The sequence below is a fragment of the Meles meles genome, chromosome 13 (genome assembly GCF_922984935.1).
Source record: "Meles meles chromosome 13, mMelMel3.1 paternal haplotype, whole genome shotgun sequence".
In the NCBI taxonomy this organism is placed as follows: Eukaryota; Metazoa; Chordata; class Mammalia; order Carnivora; family Mustelidae; genus Meles; species Meles meles.
Window position 1 is genome coordinate 79,182,841 of NC_060078.1, and position 20,004 is coordinate 79,202,844.

A 20,004-nucleotide genomic window follows, 5' to 3' on the forward strand; every position below is an offset into this window, starting at 1 on the left:
TCCCTAGCTCTTACTCCACACTAAGCTCTTACTTACTGGCTTATTACATGTGCGGGAAACTTGCAAGAAAAAAAAGACTTTGAACAGAGAGTTTTTAAGTACTATAGTCTGCTGCTTCTGCTGAGCAAATTCAGGCAGTATTTTCTTAGGAAATAATAATAAAGCAATAACCAGATTTATACACAGCCATTTATAAATATAAGAAAATCAGTACCTCTAAATTTCTGATACATATAAAATGTTAAGTATACTAATGTTACAGAAATACCACATCTAATTTTTTATCTGAAATAAACAACATAAAATGTAATTTAGTGACTGGAAATTAAAAGGTTACAACACTCAAGTACTCTATCTAGGGTTCCCAAGAACAATCAATTAGAAAGAGAAAAAGAAACCAAATACTGCATTTTTTTCACACCCCTTAAACATAAGCCCCTTTATAAATTAAAATGGTACTTAAACACATATACAATATAGACTCATGAATTAAATTAGAAATCCTTAAGTTTAAGCAGTAAACAAAAATAAATACGAGTAAAAAATAAAAGTAAACAATATTGCAAACAAAAATAGCGGATGACCCTATCAGGTTAATCCTCGTGCACAGCCCTGGACGGACAATAACAAGTACATTAAAATGAACACTGAGGTCGCTCCATGTACGTAAGATGATGCCCCCAAATGACATTAAATCCTTGCCTTGAACTCTGGGGGTTTAGGCTTTGCCACAAATACATAATAAATATCTGTAGTGCATCCTATGGGTCGAGCACTTATCTCTCTCCATTGGAAAGTCTTTCTCCAGAGTCACACTGTGTCAGGGCCGTCCCGGGGGGTGGGGAGGAGGGATTCTGCAGCAGGCCCATCAACACAGCCATCTTCCTGTCCACGTGCTCCTGAAGTCGATGTATTCGCTGATCGATATAATCCACAAGCTTCTTTTCCAGCAGTTCCATATTTTTAGTAAGAATCTTTTCCAAGTAGGAGCACACAGGTTGCTCTTCCATTCTAAAAATAAATTAAAAAACCAGTGTAACAATTATCCCTGATATCCTAAAAGAAACAAGCGAACGACACAAAACGAACCCCCAAAGTATGATATGGAACTCTGTCTCCGCAACACTGCCGTCTGGGTACGAGGTGTCTCTGGTGCCAAAATCCACCTACAACAGGCAACCACAGCCCTGAGCGCCCAAAGCGTGCCGTATCTCTGATTCTTTCCCCTTTTCAGCACACAAGTGAAATGAAGGCACGATGACGAGAGGGAATGTCCCCCCTCACAGAACAAGTCTCTATAAGGGTCTTGAATTTTGAGCCCCAAATCAAAACTGATCTGCCTCAATGTTTCTTAAGGTTTCCACATATATCTTCCAAGAACTTCCCCAAGCAACCCCACAATTTCAAGGTTTGTCTCTTGTCACCCGCACAACCTCACTAAGCACTGGAAGGTTCTCTTCTAACCTAATATGAAAACATGTAAAAACGAATGTAACTGGAATGGGCAGATAGAAATAAAAATACTTAGAAGGGGAGCCTGGGTGGCTCAGTCTGTTAAGTGTCTGACCTTAGCTGGAGTCATGAGCTCAGGGTGCCTGCTCCAAGGAGGTGGTGGGCTGGGGCAGGGGGTGGGAGGGAGGGGAAGTCTGGCTCTCCTCTGCCGCCCCCATTCAGGAGGTCTCAAATGAATAAATAAAATCTTAAAAAAACAACAACAGTAAAAGCACTCCAGTTTCTCAGGCTCACAATCAATGCACACCAGGGCAGTGAATCTCAGGCCGTGGCTCACAACACCCTGTGGACCCGTGACTTGTTCAGCTTCCATGAAGTAGCAAGTGTTCTCACACGACGACCAAGATGATATCTGAACCCTTCACCCTCGGATCCTCAGGAACATACGCTGACATTTCCCAGAGGCTACACGAGGTGTGATGTCACTGCTCGGGGGAGCAACAGAAGCTGTGGTCGAGTGTTCTTCTGTGTCTTAGACAGTCCGAGGGAAGTCAATTTAGTGTCTAAATATTGTCTTCAGCATGAACCTGTTTGTTCTCAGCACTTCTGCGCTCTCACCGGCTACTGACGCCACTTGCTGGAGGGCAACACAGATGAGAACGCGAGCAGATGCTAACATCGATTCTACATGTCACCTAACACCATTCTGAGTTGTTCGTTAGAAAATGCCTTTTTCATAAAAATTGTTACTAATATAATGGGTTTGTTATTTTTAAACAAATGAATCCTTTCATATACTCTATATAAATAAAGCTTCTTTACAGTCCTCAATTACTTTTGAGAGTGCCGAGACCAAAAAGTTTGAGAACCCCACTCTAGAATTTATGAGCAGTTTTAAACACTATTTTTTTTCAAGTAACTACAGCTTCACAGGAAGTTGTAAAGATACGAGAGTTCCCCAGTACCCTTCCCCCAATGGTCCCAATGGTTACATCTCACCCAACTCTGGAGAATACAAAAGCAGAAAACGGATGTTGGGACAGTGAGCGCGGGTACCGTCCTCCCACACGTACACACGTTCACGTGAACATTACAACTGAGATCACAACTATTCCTTCACTACAAACATACCCCCATTGTCACAGCCACTCCCTGACACCCTCCAGTCCTGATGCCTGCAACCACCAACACGGTCTCCATCTCTACAACTCTATTTTGGGAACGTCACACAAATGCGATCTTGGTGTGTGACCTCCTGAGATTCTCCTGTCACTCAGCATAGAATGTCCTCGGGAGCCATCCAAGTTGCTGCGTGTGTCAATGGTCGGTTCCCTTTTACTGATTAGCATCCTGTGATATGGATATGCCACAGTTTGTTTAACTGTTCATCTAGTTTAAGACATTTTGGTTGCTTCCGGTTTTGGACCGTTACGTAGAAATAAAGCTGTTAGAAGAACTAGACATAGTTTCTTGTGTCAACACAAGTTTTCATTTCTCTGGGATAAGTGCCAAATACATTGCTGGCTCACATGCTAAATGTTTAGTTTTCAAGAAACTGCCCAAGTATTTTTTACGGTGGCTGTAGCATTCTATACCTCCACCAGCAACGTAGAAGAGATCCAGTTTCTCCATAGCCGCATCAGCATTTGGTACTATTACCATTTTTTGTTTTTAATCTTCAAATAACTGTGTAATAGTATCTTGTTTTGATACTCATTTCCCTAGTAGCCACAAAGTCGATGATGATCATCTTTTCACTTGCTTATTTGGTATGTGCACCCATTCTAATGTCTCCATGTCTATTGCCCATGTTCTGATTGAATTTTTTTCTAATGTGAATTTTGGGAGCTATAGGAATGGAGGCCATTTGTTAAATTTGTGACTTGCAAATTTTGCTCTCACTTTGTATCTGTATTTTCATCCTCTTAACAGGGTCTTTCACAAGGCAGAAGCTTTAAATTGTGATGGGATCCAACAGATCAATGTTTCCATTATTGTGATTCTGGTATCATCTAAGGGTCTTTTCCAAGTCATAGGTCTCCAAATGTTCTCCTACATATTATCAGGAAAGTTTTATAGCTTTATGCTTGTTTATTTTTTAAGGATTTTATTTTTAAGTAATCTCTACATCCAACATGAGTATCAAACTCACAACCCCCAAAACTCAGGAAAGTTTTATAGCTTTATGCTTGTTTATTTTTTAAGGATTTTATTTTTAAGTAATCTCTACATCCAACATGAGTATCAAACTCACAACCCCAAGATCAAGAGTTGCACGCTCTGCAAAAAATAAGTCAAGCAGAGAGAGTCAAGTATCATATGGTCTCACTTATTTGTGGAGCATAACAAAGAACATGGAGGACATGGGGAGATGGAGAGGAGAGGGAGTTGAGGGAAACTGGAAGGGGAGATGAACCATGAGAGACTATGGACTCTGAAAAACAACCAGAGGGTTATGAAGGGGCGGCGGGGGGGGGGCGGTGGGAGGTTGAGGAACCAGGTGGTGGGTAATAGGGAGGGCACGTACTGCATGGAGCACTGGGTGTGATGCCAAAACAATGAACACTGTTATGCTGTAAATAAACAAATAAAAAATAAATTAATTAATTAATTTAAAAAAATTAAAATTAAGTTTAAAAAATAAAAATAAAAATAATTTAAATAAAGAGTTGCACGCTCTGGTGATTGAGCTAGCTAGGCGCCCCTATAAGTTTATGTGTTACGTTTAAGTCCATGATCTATGTTGAGCTACAACTCCTAAAAATACTGGAAATAGCTACAGGCAGCAGTTAGTGAAACAAATCTGTTTTCCTCCAACTAATTCTTCCATCTATGAAATCTAAACCAGATTTGTCTGAAATACTTACGCAACACCAACAACGCCTTCCCCGGCCTTAGTGATGCCTTCCTGCCACTTGGCGCTATGTCCCACACGGAGATGGTTAACCTGACTACATAAATTCTGGAGAAAAGGCAGCAACTCAGAGTTAGGTATATTTGAGGTGTCACTTGCTTTCTTCGGCAGGAAAGAGGAAACTGCATTTCTGAGGTCATTGTCGAGAAGAGAATGGTTCGGCGGCACAACGTTATAGTCCTTGAGGCGTGTAGTGTTTCCTCCACCCGGTAGCTGTGGACTTTTATCGACGCAAGCGTTTAAGTCTTCCGTCAGGGTTCCAGACGTCAGTCCGGTTCTGAAAGGGAAAGGCGTGGAGGGGGACTTGTCGGAGGCTCCTGAAGCAGCTGAGGACTGCAGGTCCGCCACTCGTCTGTAGCCAGTATTTCCCAAAACCGCCTGAAGCTGCTCTCCCACGCGAACACAGTTCTAAGCAAGGGAAAGAAATACACGTTACTCTCGGTAGTGGTGACGACTAACTTTTGGGGTAACTACTGTGTGTCAGGCAAGGTGCATTCTTTCTCTGATCCTCTGAACAGCCACACGAAGTAGGCTACAAGTACTACCCGATCTTAAACTGAAGAGACCACAGCTGAGGTGAAACCAAGGCTAAAGGTAACCCGCTACGGGGACGCAGCTGGTAAGTGGCAGAATTGGGACAGGAACCCAGACCACCGAACTCCAGAGTCAAGGCTGTTAATGATTTCACTGCAATTTTCCCTAAAGGAAATATTAAATGTTAGCATGTTTGGTAAAACTGCATTAGCATTAATGTCTCACTATAAAGGCCTCCTTGATTTATGGTGATAAAATACAGTACTCTCAACTGAGGCACAATAATTGATAATATACTTAGAATTAAATATCATCCATCAAGTTTCCCATATAAAAAGCTAACCTAAGGAAATCTTTTATAACTTGCTTATCACAGAAAATGCACCAGATCGCTTACATACTAGAAGTCTGATGTTTTATCAGGACATTTGCAACATCTACAACGACTAAAATGAGCCAACTTTTGGCTCCGTCTGCTTTAATGACCTGTAGGAAAACAGTTACGTTTTATGGCCTCAACTGAACCGGCTATGCTGTATCAGTTCATGACAATAGTCCGGCTCACTTCTGTAATGAGGTCACATGGTTTCCCACGCAGAGGCATGTTTCTGCTATGCTCCTTGCTACGCTCCTCAATTTCTCCACAACAGCAAAGCAAAGCAATTACTTCTGGCCCACTAAACTGTTGCGTTACAGGGCTGTATCCCAAATTATAAACACAATACTCTATTCTTATTCAGGAAATCCCATCACAGCCTTACAGCGGCTCAACACCTACTGAAAGAGACCGAGGCAAGTATTATACAGGTCAGCTGAAGAGACTCGGTATATACACTGTCTAGACACTCAAAAAAATGATTTCTGGATTCAATCAAACCAAAACTCATTCAATCAACAAATATTTACCAGAAATCTGTTCTGTGTTTCCAGCACAGGAAATATGTGCATGAACAAAACAAATGAAAATTACGGATATGTGGAACCAATACAGGAGCAGGGAACAATGGAAAGAAGAAAGGAAGGAAGGAAAGTCGGAAGGAAGGAAGGTAGGCAGGCAATGCAGCACGTGGATGGAGATGGTGGTAAATACTTCGGGGGAAATAAAGGAGGCAAGGAGAATAATGAGAGCCAGGGAAGTTGTTGGGGTAGGAATGGGAGGGTCTCCGTGAAACTTCTTTTGCTAAACCGTACTTTGGAGGAATACGCTTTGTAAAGAAATGTCATCTACTGAATGCAAGTTTTGGATAAACCTTAAATTAGTACTAGAAGATGGACTGCATATAATTATGTAATACATATAATTATATTATTATAATTTTGTATATAATTATACATATATTATATATATAATTATATATAAAATTTTAAAATTCAACAACTCCCCTTGAGCAGAAAGGAGCCTTACTCAATCATGATGACAAAGCTAAACATTTTTGGTAGTGGTAAACAGTCCAAAAAAACCTTAATGACAGAAAATTGAAAATACTATTTTTAACTGTATTTTATTTTGAGAGAGAGAGATACCATGAGTTCGGGGGTGGGGGAGGCAGAGAGGGAGAGAGAATCCCAAGCAGGCTCCATGCCAGGTACAGAACCCAACTCAAGGCTGAATCTCATAACCTGAGCAGAAATCAAGAGTCAGATGCTTAACAGACTGAGCCACCGAAGCACGCCAGAAACTGAAAATTCTGTATAAACAGCAGTGAAATCAATGTCAAAATTGTGTATGATCATTAATTTGGCAGAAATTTTAATTAAAATCTAAATGCAAATAAGGTATTTGCTCTATGAGGTTTTCTTTTCTAATATATCAAATTTTGACTAGAAGAAATTCACTGATTATAAAAAGTGGTCAGATTTTTCTCAGAGGAGAGCTCTTAAGGTAATTTCCTTTTCCTCTTGGTATTATATATCCTGGAATTTACAGGTGAGTCCATACGGCAGTAAATAAACCAACTTTGGGTGCTGGTGGCTATTCTTCTATTTCCTTTTGTTTCATTTTCTTCAATTCTTAATTTTCTTGTGCTGCCTGTCACATGTTGCCTTGCCTGGTCCACCAAACCCTTTTAAAAGTAGGCAGGGGAATATGGAAGAAATAATTTATACGTATTTATTGCTCCATGTTACATGTTATATAGAAAACACAGAGTAGCTTAAAAGACATAAAATCATGCGGAATTATGTCCATATACCTACACGTGAATACGTAAAGGACTATTATCTGTGTATACACATAATTTAATGTATGTGTACTTTGACTCCCAGACTTGTGAAAAATTAAGTGCTTATTTCTGACTATCTCAGCAGATATCTGAAAGGACTGTCTAATTTTATTATAAAAAATTTAAACAAGTATCGGGGCACCTAGGTGGTTCAGTGGGTTAAAGGCACTACCTTTAGCTCAGGTCATGATGCTAGGGTCCTAGGATCAAGCCCCACATCGGGCTCTCTGCTCAGCAGGGAGCCTGCTTCCTCGACTCTCTCTCTGCCTGCCTCTCTGCCTACTTGTGATCTCTGTCTATCAAATAAATAAAATCTTTTTTTAAAAAAAGTCTCTACCATTAAAAAAAAATTTAAACAAGTATCATCTTGAGAAAGCAAGAAAAAAGATATTTGTATTTCAAAGGTGAAAAAAAGTAAACGGTGTAAACCCTGCATACTCAGTGAGTATGTTTCCTTCGAGAAAAATGGGGTGCACCCTTTCATTCAGGTAACATTAAATGAAAACTCTAGGCTAGGCACTTTGATATACAATTCCTATTCAATTTCTGTAAATTGGAAAGCAAAAACAAATCAAAGCCAGCACATTTCAACTTCAAACGTAATGATGTAAGAAAAAACTTTGACAAAACTTTCAAGGACACAAGCAACCCCAAAGCACGGGAGAAGCAGGGAAGGTAGAGGGCTTCTAACAATGCTTCCCAGGTAGTTTCTCTCCCCCTCACGACAGGCGCGGCCCAAACTAACGCAGGAGGGTTCTAGCGTATGCGGTTACGCAGCGTCCACTGGAGGAACAGTTCTGGCCATGAGACAGCCCTGCTTTATTTATTGACTGTTAAGATTTTATTTTTAAGTAATCTCTACATCAACTTGGGGCTCGAACTTACAAGCCCAAGATCGAGAGTCACACACTCCAACATCCGAGCCAGCCAGGCGCCCCAAAACATCCTGACTTTATACTTAACAAACGGTTACACAGCTTACACGACATTTTCCAGGGAGGCAGTCCATAGACTCCTGCTTGTTAATAATATGCAATCTAGAACCAGGTAAGCCCTGCAAGAATCATCCCATAAACAGAGCCTTCCCACCCAGAAGAGGTCTTATGTTGGGATGTTTAAAAGATTTAACTGAATCACTTTCCTTCTTCCCAGGTGTTTCCCCCAAATGTCCCCATATACAAGGATGTAGTGGGGGGAGGGGGCAGGTCACAACAAGCGCACTGGAGGGAAGGACCTGCATGTGTTTCTACATACTCAGAAAACTCTAGGACACGCACCAAGCTGGGGAACACAATGAGAGCTGGGAGAGCACTTTGATGATTTACTTAATGCACTTCTGAATGGATTAAAATCTCTGGCAAAGAGAACATGTTATTTTGGAATTACACCAAAAAACTTAGAGACATGGCAAAAAAACAAAAACAAAAAACAAAAAATCTATCCATGTCATCTTTTTCCAAAGTTAAGTTTTTAGAACATAAAAATCAGTCCATGAGCTGATTTAATTTATTAACCCTCTCTGATGTTTCCAAAGAGTTGCACGCAAAAAAGTAATTTCTTCTTGTTTTACATTTTCTATCTCCATGGGATCCTTCTCCTCAATCATTTGTTCTCAAAGTATACTATGCATACGACTTATCTGGGGATGTCTGTTTGATAAACGGATTCCTGGATCCCACCTTCTGGGTTTCAGGTCATTGGTGCCAGCCAGGAATCTGCACTTTATAAACATTCCAAGGGATTCTGATACAGGCGAGCTCCTTATCACTACCATTCCTGAAACAAACCCATTTACCCTGGGTACCTCCACATTTCAACTACCCCCATTTACTCCCTACTCCCTCCGAATCTGGTTTCTGTCTCATAATCATTTGATCTGACCGTCTGAAGACCTCCAAGAAGCACTTACTTGACCATCCAGAAGGCACATACATCATATACTTATTTGGAGCCACAAACAAAACAGACCAGCTCCCTGTCGGCAGGAAGCTTACATTTTATTTTTTTTTTTTAAGATTTTATTTATTTATTTGACAGACAGATCACAAGTAGGTAGAGAGGCAGGCAGAGAGAGATGAGGAAGCAGGCTCCCTGTGGAGCAGAGAGCCCGATGCGGGGCTTGATCCCAGGACCCTGGGATCATGACCTGAGCTGAAGGCAGAGGCTTTAACCCACTGAGCCACCCAGGCGTCCCAGGAAGCTTACATTTTAAAGAAATAAACAGACCCATATGTAAACAACAGCAAAGGAGTCAAGAAGGCTCTGACAAAACTATGATGCAGACTTGGCGGGAAAGGCTATTTTAAACCGGTGGTTGGGGAAAGTCTCTAAGGATGTTACATTTAAGCTGATATCTTAATAAAAAAGAGAAGTCCAGACTCGCCAAGGTCTGGGGAAAGGGCTTCTCAAAAAAGAGAACAGTTAAGAGTGCAAAGGTCCTGAACACTCTTCTGAACCTGAGTATCTGAGGACTAACACGCCAGTGTTCCTGAGTCCTCGGAGCCAGGAGATCTGGCCGGAGATGAGGTTAAGGAATCAAAAAAGGCCCAGATCTTAGAAACCAGGGTAAGGAATCTGTGGGTTAATTCTAAGTGTGATGGGAAGCAGTCAGACAGCTTTACACAGGGAAGGATAGGTCTGATTTACCCTCCGAGATTATTCTGGTCACCCTGTCGGCAATGGGTGCGGTGGAGAAGGAGGACCAGTGAGGGACTTCTGGAGGGTCGAGGTGCGGTGATGGTAGGAGAGAAAGCAAAGTATGGAACCAGTACTTTTTCAAAATCCTCCTTTCCAGGGTTCCCATGATCACCACCGACTCTCCCAATTTCCCTGTCTTGGCCCATCGCATCGGTGACACCTGTACTAAATTACTATTGGTAAACGTCACAAAAGGGACATAAGTTGCTTATTTAAACTATTTCTTTTAAATTTTCCCCTTAATCCTTTGATCTTAGCAGTATTATCATTTAGATTTTGAACACGAAGAAATTCACGTAAAAAAGATGAAGCGCTGCCAAATGACACAATTACTCAAGTCAGCACCACACCCTGAAATCAGGTCTCCTGACATTAGATTTTCCCTCGTGCTACTCGGTCACACCACCGGACTTCTGCTGTTCTATTCCTTTTCCTGCTCCCGATATCCTTACCAAACCCAGCTACTCCCCCACGGACCTTTCTTGCTTGCTCTGGCTCTCCCTCCACCACTTTCCCTGCCGTCTATTGGGGTCCATCTCTCAAACCTCCCTTCACCCCCCCACGCCCACCTGTGCTCCCAAATGCTTGCACTCTACAATTCACACCTACAACTTAATATTCCCAAATCAAACTCCCTTCTTCCCAAGCAGTCTCCTCCCGTGGGTTCCATTTATATTGTTGGTATCACCATCTTCAAAACCGCAATATCCCTCTTTAACTCTATTTTTCTCCAGCAAACCAGTATCAAGTAGGTTGTCCAAAGCTAATGGCACAATCGTTGTAACATCTCACAATCCAGGATGTCTAATTTTAGACCCTCCCTGACTCTCCTCTGGATGAGGGAAGGCACATGGAACTACTCCCCCTGGAGTCACACATCCTACTGACTTATTGTTTCTTCTCATTCCCGTTACACGCATAGGGCTGGGTTAGTTTCTCAAAATGTAGGCAAAACTATGTATGAACTTCAAAAGTAACATTCAAAGCCCTCTATGATCCAGCCCCAAACTAAACTCCCCCAACCACTTCTTCACCCAGAGGAGGGAACTTCTATTCATTTCCTAGCTATACCCTGTTCCTTCTGACCCTGAAGAGTTAAGCCATGCTATCTTCTCTCTCCCAAATTGCATCCCTCCAAATTTACTTGCCCAATCCCATCCTTCCTCCTTAAAGACCTAGATAAAATGAGACTATAAAGATCCTTAAAGATCCTTAAACTAACTGATCTTTGAACTTTCTGAAGTGTTCAAAACATTGCCTTATTCACTGAGAAGGTGCTTAATACTTACTGAATGAGTGAGTAAATTCACAGAAAATTGTGAAGATCTGTAGGTAAGATATTTTGTAGAAGAGAAAGTCTGCAAAATGCTATTTTACAAAAGCAAATAAAGGTTAACAGTCAAATCAACAGTAAAAGTTCAAAGAAAAAACTTTCAAGTCGATACATGTCCTTAGAAAAAGCTGTCATTTTGAAATCATTAACGGTACCTGGACGGAATTCATGTCCACCTACCTGCTGCTGAAATTTAACCATATTCATCAACTGCTGAGCACCGGGTGACAACCTGGACCCCATGGCCTCCATGAGAGTTTGGACCCTCTGCAGGTCTATCCTTGATCCTAGAGCAGGAGGGCTTGTTGAAGAATTTGCTGAAACCCGCCTCAACTGTACCACAATTTTACTGATGAACACACGCTGCTTTTCACCAAAGGAGAGCAACTATTATAAAACAAATAAGTTCCAGAAAAAAATATATTAAACACTAATCACTATTTAAGGTCACTCTTCTATATAAACTAGCAATAATAATGTATTTAGGAAAATAAATATAAACTTTAAATACACTTTCACTTTTAAGTTTTCCTGAAAATTATAATGATCAGCACTTCTAATTTACCATGAGGCTCTTAAGAACTGTTTATATAAAAGAATATAACTTCAAACTAAAAAAATACACAGAATATACAAAAGGGACTAGAGTAAAATTTCATTCATGTACATTAATGAATAAAAATAAACGATACCAATCTGAGAAGCTGGCACAGCTAGCTATAATACTATTTACTACAAAAGAAGGCTTTACGAAAGCACTTCCAAAGTATTTACTGAAATACTAAAGATAAATCAGTCTTGTAGAATTTAGAATTAGAAGAGAAAGTTAATACGGTCTAACATAACCTTCTGGTTCACACACAAAAAAGACGAGGTCGGGGTGATTTTCTGACTGTCTAAGGATTATGTAAACTGGTAAAAGTCAAGCTTGGAACCTGGACCTCTGGCTTCTACAGCAGTATCCTGCCCAGTGCTTTCTGCTGCCTCATTGCATCCACGTTTCTGAACCAAAAGACATTCCTCGTGTGATACAGACAACAAAGTAGCAAAGTGGAAAGGGACCAGGATTTAGAATCAGACAAGCCGATGATGACTCAACTTAGAGCCTGTGTTTATCTCGGGAAAAGGAAAAAACATGAGTCAGGAATAAAATGAGGGAGGGTAAAACCAATGATTTTACATGGATGTTATGAGGATTAGGTGTTAAAATTGCCAGTACCTACCAATGAGTAAGTAAATGCTCAAAAAGATGGGTCATTAACTATTAACTTTCAAATACTATTGCCCCAGAACAAGCTTCTCTAATGAGACTACCCTTAGCACTCCCACAGAACTTCCATTGAACAGTTAACAAAAAACACTTACCTTTCAGAGACACACAAAAAACCATATGTAACATGACAACACAGGCCAAGAACCCATAATCTAAGAACTCTGTGTGTGGTACCAAAAAGGTGACTGTCCTCAACAATTAAGGAACTTCCACATTAAATTTCTACACCTACCCAAATAGCCCTTTCTGCTTTTTTTTTTCTTTTAAAGATTTTATTTATTTATTTATTTGACAGAGATCACAAGCAGGCAGAGAGGCAGACAGAGAGAGAGGGGGAAGCAGGCTCCCCGCTGAGCAGAGAGCTCGACGCGGGGCTCGATCCCAGGACCCTGGGATCATGACCTGAGCCAAAGGCAGAGGCTTTAACCCACTGAGCCACCCACGCACCCCCCTTTCTGCTTTTTCATCGCCACTGCCCCACCACAGAATTAGGGACATATCTTAACTCACTGAGTCAGCTTATAATCTATTTCATCACACCATAATGTGAGCAATATGAGGGCAGTAATTCATTATATTACTGCTAATTTCTACATGTCTAGTTACAGTGCCTAGCATCAGTAGGCATTCAAATATTTGTGGAATGCATGAAACACTTTATTTAAATACATCTGGAAGCTATTAATATATACTATACAAAATAGTATCTTGGAATAATCAGTTCTGTAAATTTGCTACCAACAGGCTAGGAGATTACTTATTTTTTCTTATTCTAAAGTCTTGTAATCTTATATAAACTAATGTGGAGATAAAAAGAGAGCAAGGATTTATTTCCTTTTAAAAAATTTTAAATTTAAAAACACCTTTATTGAGATATAATTAACATGCCAAACAATCAAATGGTTTAAAGTATACAATTCAGTAGATTTTAGTATATTCACAGAGTTGTGTAGCCATTAGTTTTATTTTATTCTATTTTTTTTAGTTCTAGTTAGTTAACATACAGTCAATACTGGTTTCAGGAGCAGAATTCAATGTTTCGTCACTTAGACACAACACCCAGTGCGCATCATAACAAGCGCCCTCCTTAATACCCATCACACATTTAGCCCATCTCCCACCCACATCCTTCCAACAACCCTGTTTGTTCTCAATCTTTAAAAGTCTCTTATGGTTTGTGTCTCTTTTTTGTCCCCCATATATTCATCTGTTTTCTTTCTTGAATTCCACATGAGTGAAATCATATTATTTGTCTTTCCCTGACTAACGTATTTCACTTAGCATAATACACTCTAGCTCCCTCCGTGTTGAAACGCAAATGGCTAGATTTCATTCTTTTTTTTTTTTTTTTTTATTTCATTCTTTTTGATGGCTGAGTAATATTGCATTGTATACATATACATCTTTTAACCATTCATCAGCTGATGGACATTTGGTCTCTCTCCATAGTTTGGCTACTATAAACATCATTGTTGATAATGCTGCTAAAAACACTGGGGTGCATGTACCCTCTGAATCTGTATTTTTTGTATCTTTTGGGTTATTACCTGGTAGTGCAATTGCTGGGTGGTAGGGTAATTCTATTTTTAACTTACTGAGGAAACGCCATACTGTTTTCCAGAGTGGCTGCACCATTTGCGTTCCCAACATTTCAAGAGGCTTCCCCTTTCTCCACATCCTCACCAACACCTGTTATTTCTTGTGTTGTCAATTTAAGCCATTCAGACAGGTGTCAGGTGGTATCTCCTCATGGTTTTGATTTGCATTTCCCTGATGAGTGATGTTGGGCATCTTTCACATGTCTCTTAGCCATCTTTACGTTTTTTGAAAAATGTCTATTTTTAAAATTTATTTATTTATTTATTTGACACAGAGAGAGAGAGATCACAAGTAGGCAGAGAGGCAGGCAGAGAGAGAGGAAGGGAAGCAGGCTCCCAGCTGAGCAAAGAGCCCAATGCGGGGCTCGATCCCAGGACCCTGAGATCATGACCTGAGCTGAAGACAGAGGCTTTAACACACTGAGCCACCCAGGCGCCCCGAAAAATTTCTAACCCTTTATCAGATGTCATTTGCAAATTTCTTCTCCCATTCTGTAGCTGCCTTTTAGTTTTGTGTCCTTCACTGTGCAGTAACTTTTTATCTTGATGAAATCCCAATAGTTCATTTTGGCTTTTGTTTCCTTTGCCTCTGGCAAGAAATTGCTCCAACCAAGATCAAAGAGGTTGCTGCCTGTGTTCCCCTCTAGGATTTTGATGGTTTCCTGTCTCACATGAGGTCTTTCATCCATTTAAATTTTTTTTTTTTGTATCTGGTGTAAGACAGTTGTCCAGTTTTATTCTTCTGCATTTTGCTGTCCAATTTTCCCAACACCATTTGCTGAAGAGACAGTCTTTTTTTTTTTAAGATTTTGTTTATTTATTTAACAGAGATCACAAGTAGGCAGAGAGGCAGGCAGAGAGAGGAGGAAGCAGGCTCCCTGCCGAGCAGAGAGCCCCATGCGGGGCTCGATCCCAGGACCCTGAGATCATGACCCGAGGTGAAGGCAGAGGCTTAACCCATGGAGCCACCGAGACTGTCTTTTTTCCACTAGATATTCCTTCCCACTTTGTTGACTGTAAGTTAACCATACAGTCGTGGGTCCATTCCTAGGTATTCTGTTCCACTGATCTACATGTCTCTCTCTTTGTGCCACTACCATAGTGTCTTGATCACAGCTTTGTAGTACAGCTTGAAGTCCAGAATTCTAATGACTCCAGCTTTGCTGTTCTTTTTCAGGACTGTTTTTGCTACAGGGGACTTTTGTGGTTCCATACAAATTTTAGGATTGTTTGTTCCAGCTCTGTGAAAAATGCTCATGCTATTTTGATAGGAACTGCATTAAATGAATGACTGCTTTGGGTAGTATAGATATTTTAACAATGTTTGTTCTTCTAGTCCATGAGCATGGAATGTTTTTCCACTTCTTTCTGTTCTCTTCAATTTTATTCATAAGTTTTCTATAGTTTTCAGAATATAGATCTTTTACTTCTTTAATTAAATTTATTCTTTGGTATCTTAATGGTTCTGGGTGCTAGCCATTGCAATTTTAGAACATCACCCAAAAAGTAGCCATGTATCACTGGCAGTCACTCCCCATCCCACCAATACCCACCCTGTAGCCCTAGATAATAACTAATCTACTTTCAGTCTCTATGGATTTGCCCATTTTGGACCTTATATACACATACACACAGACTCATACAATATTATGATTCCAACTTCTTTCACGCAGTATGTTTCAAGGTTCATCTGGGTTTCTATATGTATTTCTATATGACTGAATACTTTTCCATTGTGTGGGTACACCATATTTTGGTTACACATTTAGTGATGGATAGTTGGGTTGTTTTCTTTGTAACGTGTTGGCTATTAGGAATGATGATGAATTTCCATGTACATATGAAGAATTTTTTTTTTCTGGTCCGCTAATATATCCATAAGGTAGTTTGAAAGAAGTGAAGAGATTTGCACCAGCTCACTTGACTAGGCAAGAAAACAGGAAGAATATCCTGGCCTATGCTTTCTTGCTCAGAAACTTTTCTCTCAGCTCCACTGAGAACACTAAAGTTCACCTCTATGATATTTTTCATATTCAAGACCTAAGTCCAAATCCCTTTAACTTCTGGATACTCTTCTCTAAAACTTCCCCAATTCCCTTCTTTCTTGATATAGCTTCCTATATCCTTCCCTATAAGCCAAAACTACTTATAATTTTCACAATACATATTTTTATATAAAGATAGTCAGAAACAAAGCTGGACTAACCATATTACTGAACCAACAGAAAACAAGTACAAATTATACAAAAACATTTGCAGTTGTCAAATTAGTTAAAATCTAGTGATGACTTACCTTTATTTTACAAGCATGACTGGAAGGCTCCAATTTTAAGTACTTTTTGTAGAAAATAATTTTGTGCTCACTAAAAAGAAAATAAAACTTAAATTACTTTTAATTCTATTATTTTAAATAGTTACATTTAAAAATGAATTGTTCCAAATGAATACGTAAAGAAACAGCAGAATCAGCTATAAATTCAGAAAAACAAACTGATGGTTGCCAGAGGGATGGGCAGAATGGATGAAGGCAGGTGAGAGATACAGGCTTCCGGTTATGGAATGAACAAATAGTAGGAATAAAAGGTATAGCACAGGAAACTTAGTCAATGATACTGTAATAGCCTTGTATGGTAACATGATACTGTAATAGCCTTATCTCACTGATAGGGCAGTAACACTGTGTGGTAACAGATGGCAGTTATACTCCTGATGAGCACCTCATGACCTATAAAGGTGTTGAATCACTGTTGTACACCTGAAACTAATGTACTGTTGTATGTCAACTGTACTCAAATAAGGAAAAATGGTTTCTCAGCCATTCCTTAAGTTCTGGGATTGAATCGGGGCAGAATCTGTGTATCAGAACCTAGAGAACAATCACACTGTAGCAGGCTGAACTGTGTGTAGGTCACAGACTGGTGCGGCACAGTCCTGGGCCTGGGCACCACTTGTAATGGGCCTTTCAGAAAAACGGGTTCACTTCCAGACTAACTGCCAAACTGCCTCTGAACACAGACCGCCGAGTGTTCATGGAGAACGCCAAGAAGCAGGAGTAAGGACGGACTGCCTGTAGTCCGCACAGTCTGTCCAGTCTGCGGACTGGTCCGCTCCACGCAGTCACCCGCCTCCGCCAGCTGGAAACCTCCGCACTCACCACCATGCACGCGCGGACTCGGACTCTCCCAAAGCCCCGTACAGGGGAAACCTCCACTCCTCCGGCGTGGCTGCAGCTGCTCTCGGCCCGCGCCAGGCCACCCGCAAACAGCACAGAAGCTCGGAGAGACCCCGCTCACACACCTGTCCCCCGCGTCGCCGCAGACGCCCTTGCCCCGGCTGGTGCCGCAGTACTCGTCTCCCAGGTACACCTCCATGTTCCTGGCCGAACTCAGAAGGCCGACAGACACGACCTCCTCACCCGCGCTGGGCTCGCAGCTCAGGTAGAGGAAGCAGGGCTTCTCCCCCGGGCCGCTCGGGCCGCTCTTCAAAACCACCAGGTCTTGGCTGAAAAGAAAACCGTCCCGCACGCTCCTCAGTCTGCCCGTCCGAACCCCGCTCGCGACCCTGTGGCCGGGCCGCGGGTCGTCGTGACCCGCGTCGTCTCCACGGAGGGCCCCGCACCTTCCCAAGCACCGCCCGACGCTCGGCACAGATTCCCCAGGAAACGGGCCCTCGGGACAGCAGGGCTTGGCGGCCCACTGCGACCTCGACCGCCGCCGCCACCCCCCGCACTCACTTCTCCCGGACAACGTCCCTGGGCGCCTGCGGTGCGCACCAGGGCGGGAAGCGGGAGACAGCGAGAGGCACCGCCTATCTTCTCCAGCAGGAAGCCGACGGGGCTCTCGACAGCCACACGTGCTAACGCCGACGCGGCTGGACGCGAGGCCTCGGCCGGTGCTTTTGCGCGGGGAGGGGAGGCGGGGGCCGGTTCCGACCCCGCGGAGGTGCGGGTCCCGGGCCGCCAGCCCCGCGCCCGGCACTCACGTCCCCGGTCCCCGCTCCCCGCCCAGACCGGCCGCCGGCTCCGCTCCCGGATCCCGGGCCCACACCCTCTCCCCGCACGGTCCCCGCCTGCCCTCCCGGCCCCCGGAGGAGCGCCACCGTCCCGCAGCGGCGGCCCCAGTCTCCGCCGGCCCGGCGCACCCCGCGGCAGGCGGTGTCAGCGATTCCTCCCAGTCCAAGTCCCGGGCGCCGAGGTCAGCCCGGGTGAGGCGGAGGCTGTGGGTCAGGGCTCCGCGAGCCGCATCCCAGGAAGAGGACAGGATCGGGCGGAGGGTCAATCCCGTGTCCTCGGCCCGGGTCTCCATTCTGCCGCCGCCAGCCCAGGCCGAGTCCGGAACCTCTCTTCCAGGGCTTGCGTTTCCGCCAGGACGGAGGGGAGGCGAAGAAGGAGAGCGACTTCCGGCTCGGCTGGCTTCAAACCTAAGCCCCGCCGCTCCTCGCCCAGTGGGGAAGAAAACCAGGTGCCGGAGACACGCATGCGCGCGCCGGGCGACTTCGGCAACGCGCTTCCAAACCTGCGCGGTGGAAGAACTCGAAGTCGGAGTATGGACCGCGACGGCTCCCCGGCCTAGGGCTGGAAGTGTGCGCAGGCGCGGCGCGGGCGCGCGGGAACTGGACGGTTTTTGCACATGGGCCCGCGGACAGAGCAGGCTGGCGCTGTGGACGACGGTTGAGGGTCCGCCCTTGGGGGGGTCAGTCCAATGAGGAGAGTCGGTGGTCAGGTAGGAGAGGTGCGGTCGCCGCACGCGCCGCGGAGTACTTGCTGCAGACCGTCCGCCTGTCTGCGGTGGAGGCCGCAGCCTTCCCGCCCGCCGCAGCCTTCCCGCCCACAGCAGCGGAGCGGGCGGCGGGTGGGTGGCTGCGGGCCGCAGACGGAGGTTTGCACAGCGTCCGGGACTCATAGTGGGGCCGCGGCGCTGGCCGGACGTGGCCGAGTCAGTGAGCTGCTGGCATGAGGACCAAACGCCAATGGGGCTGACCTCGCGTCCAGTGGCCTCAGCGGTGGAGAGGAGAGAGGGGGACCGGGTCCTCGGGGCTCTGGTGGAGTAGCCTCTGAGCTTGGGTCCCGAAAAGTGAAGCGGATGGAACTTTCTAGTTGCCGCTCAGGGTAGGAAGGTAACTGGTGCCTCCCCACCACCTCCACCCAGTCCTCTTCCCTGAAAGGCTTGTGCAGATGAGTTTTTCATCTTTTGAAATGAAAAAGGAAATTAGATAAGAGATAAGTTCCAGAGTCCCTAAATGTAAAGGTCCTAGGACGTTTCCGAAGATTTTCAGTACTCCAGATTCATTTTAGGTCATCTCGGTCAGTATTTCCATTCTATATATCCCGCTTCCTGTGGTCATAAATTTCCATTCATGTTAACAATTTGGGGAGTCCTAAGGAAAATAGGCTTTTCTTCAAAAACACCTATCTTCAATTAAAGGAAAGAGATCAATGTTACTAGCTGGATTTTGACTTCCTTAAATAGGCTGAATGACCAGGAGTCAAAAAACTAAAGACTCTGGTTTTCCCTTCTCTCACTCCCCTGCCTTCAATAAATCAACGGGTCTTGGTTTTCTTTCTTTCTCATTCTTCTTCATCTATGGGTCTTTTGTTTTCAAGCGTGAGCTTTCATCTGAACAATTCCTGGAGTTTCTTTACTGTCGTAAGCCTTCATTCTCCTAACCTCTCTTAGGTCCTCTGCTCTGCCCTCTTTCTCTTCTAGTGTTCGATGTCATCGTCCCCTTTACTGCTTAGCATGACTTACAAAGCCCTTTGTACTGTGACTCTTGCCTGCCTCTTCCCACATACTGCCTCCCCGCCACACGCACATACTTTCCCCTCCAGGTGGAATGCCCCTTTTGCGGGTAGGTAGGGAATATCCTGTTTATCATTAAAAAACCAAGCTGATACCCCTTTTCTATAGAATTAAGCTAATTCCTCTGTACTATACTTGCCGTTTTTAAGTATATCAAGAGAAACCAGAGCTGGATGGTAAAAA

At 43.4% G+C, this 20,004-nt stretch overlaps 1 protein-coding gene across 1 annotated transcript; it reads right to left on the minus strand.

Moving 5' to 3' along the window:
- Positions 1-181: 181 nt before the first annotated feature.
- On the minus strand, positions 182-18,738 carry LOC123954942 (ATPase PAAT-like). The gene is made up of 6 exons (XM_046026349.1): positions 18,164-18,738; positions 17,321-17,524; positions 16,317-16,386; positions 11,333-11,539; positions 4,320-4,774; positions 182-1,011 (listed from the first exon to the last, which is right to left on the minus strand). The coding sequence occupies exons 1-6, from the start codon at positions 18,325-18,327 to the stop codon at positions 777-779; spliced, it is 1,335 nt and encodes a 444-aa protein (XP_045882305.1). The 5' UTR covers positions 18,328-18,738; the 3' UTR covers positions 182-776.
- Between the last annotated feature and the right edge of the window lie 1,266 nt (positions 18,739-20,004).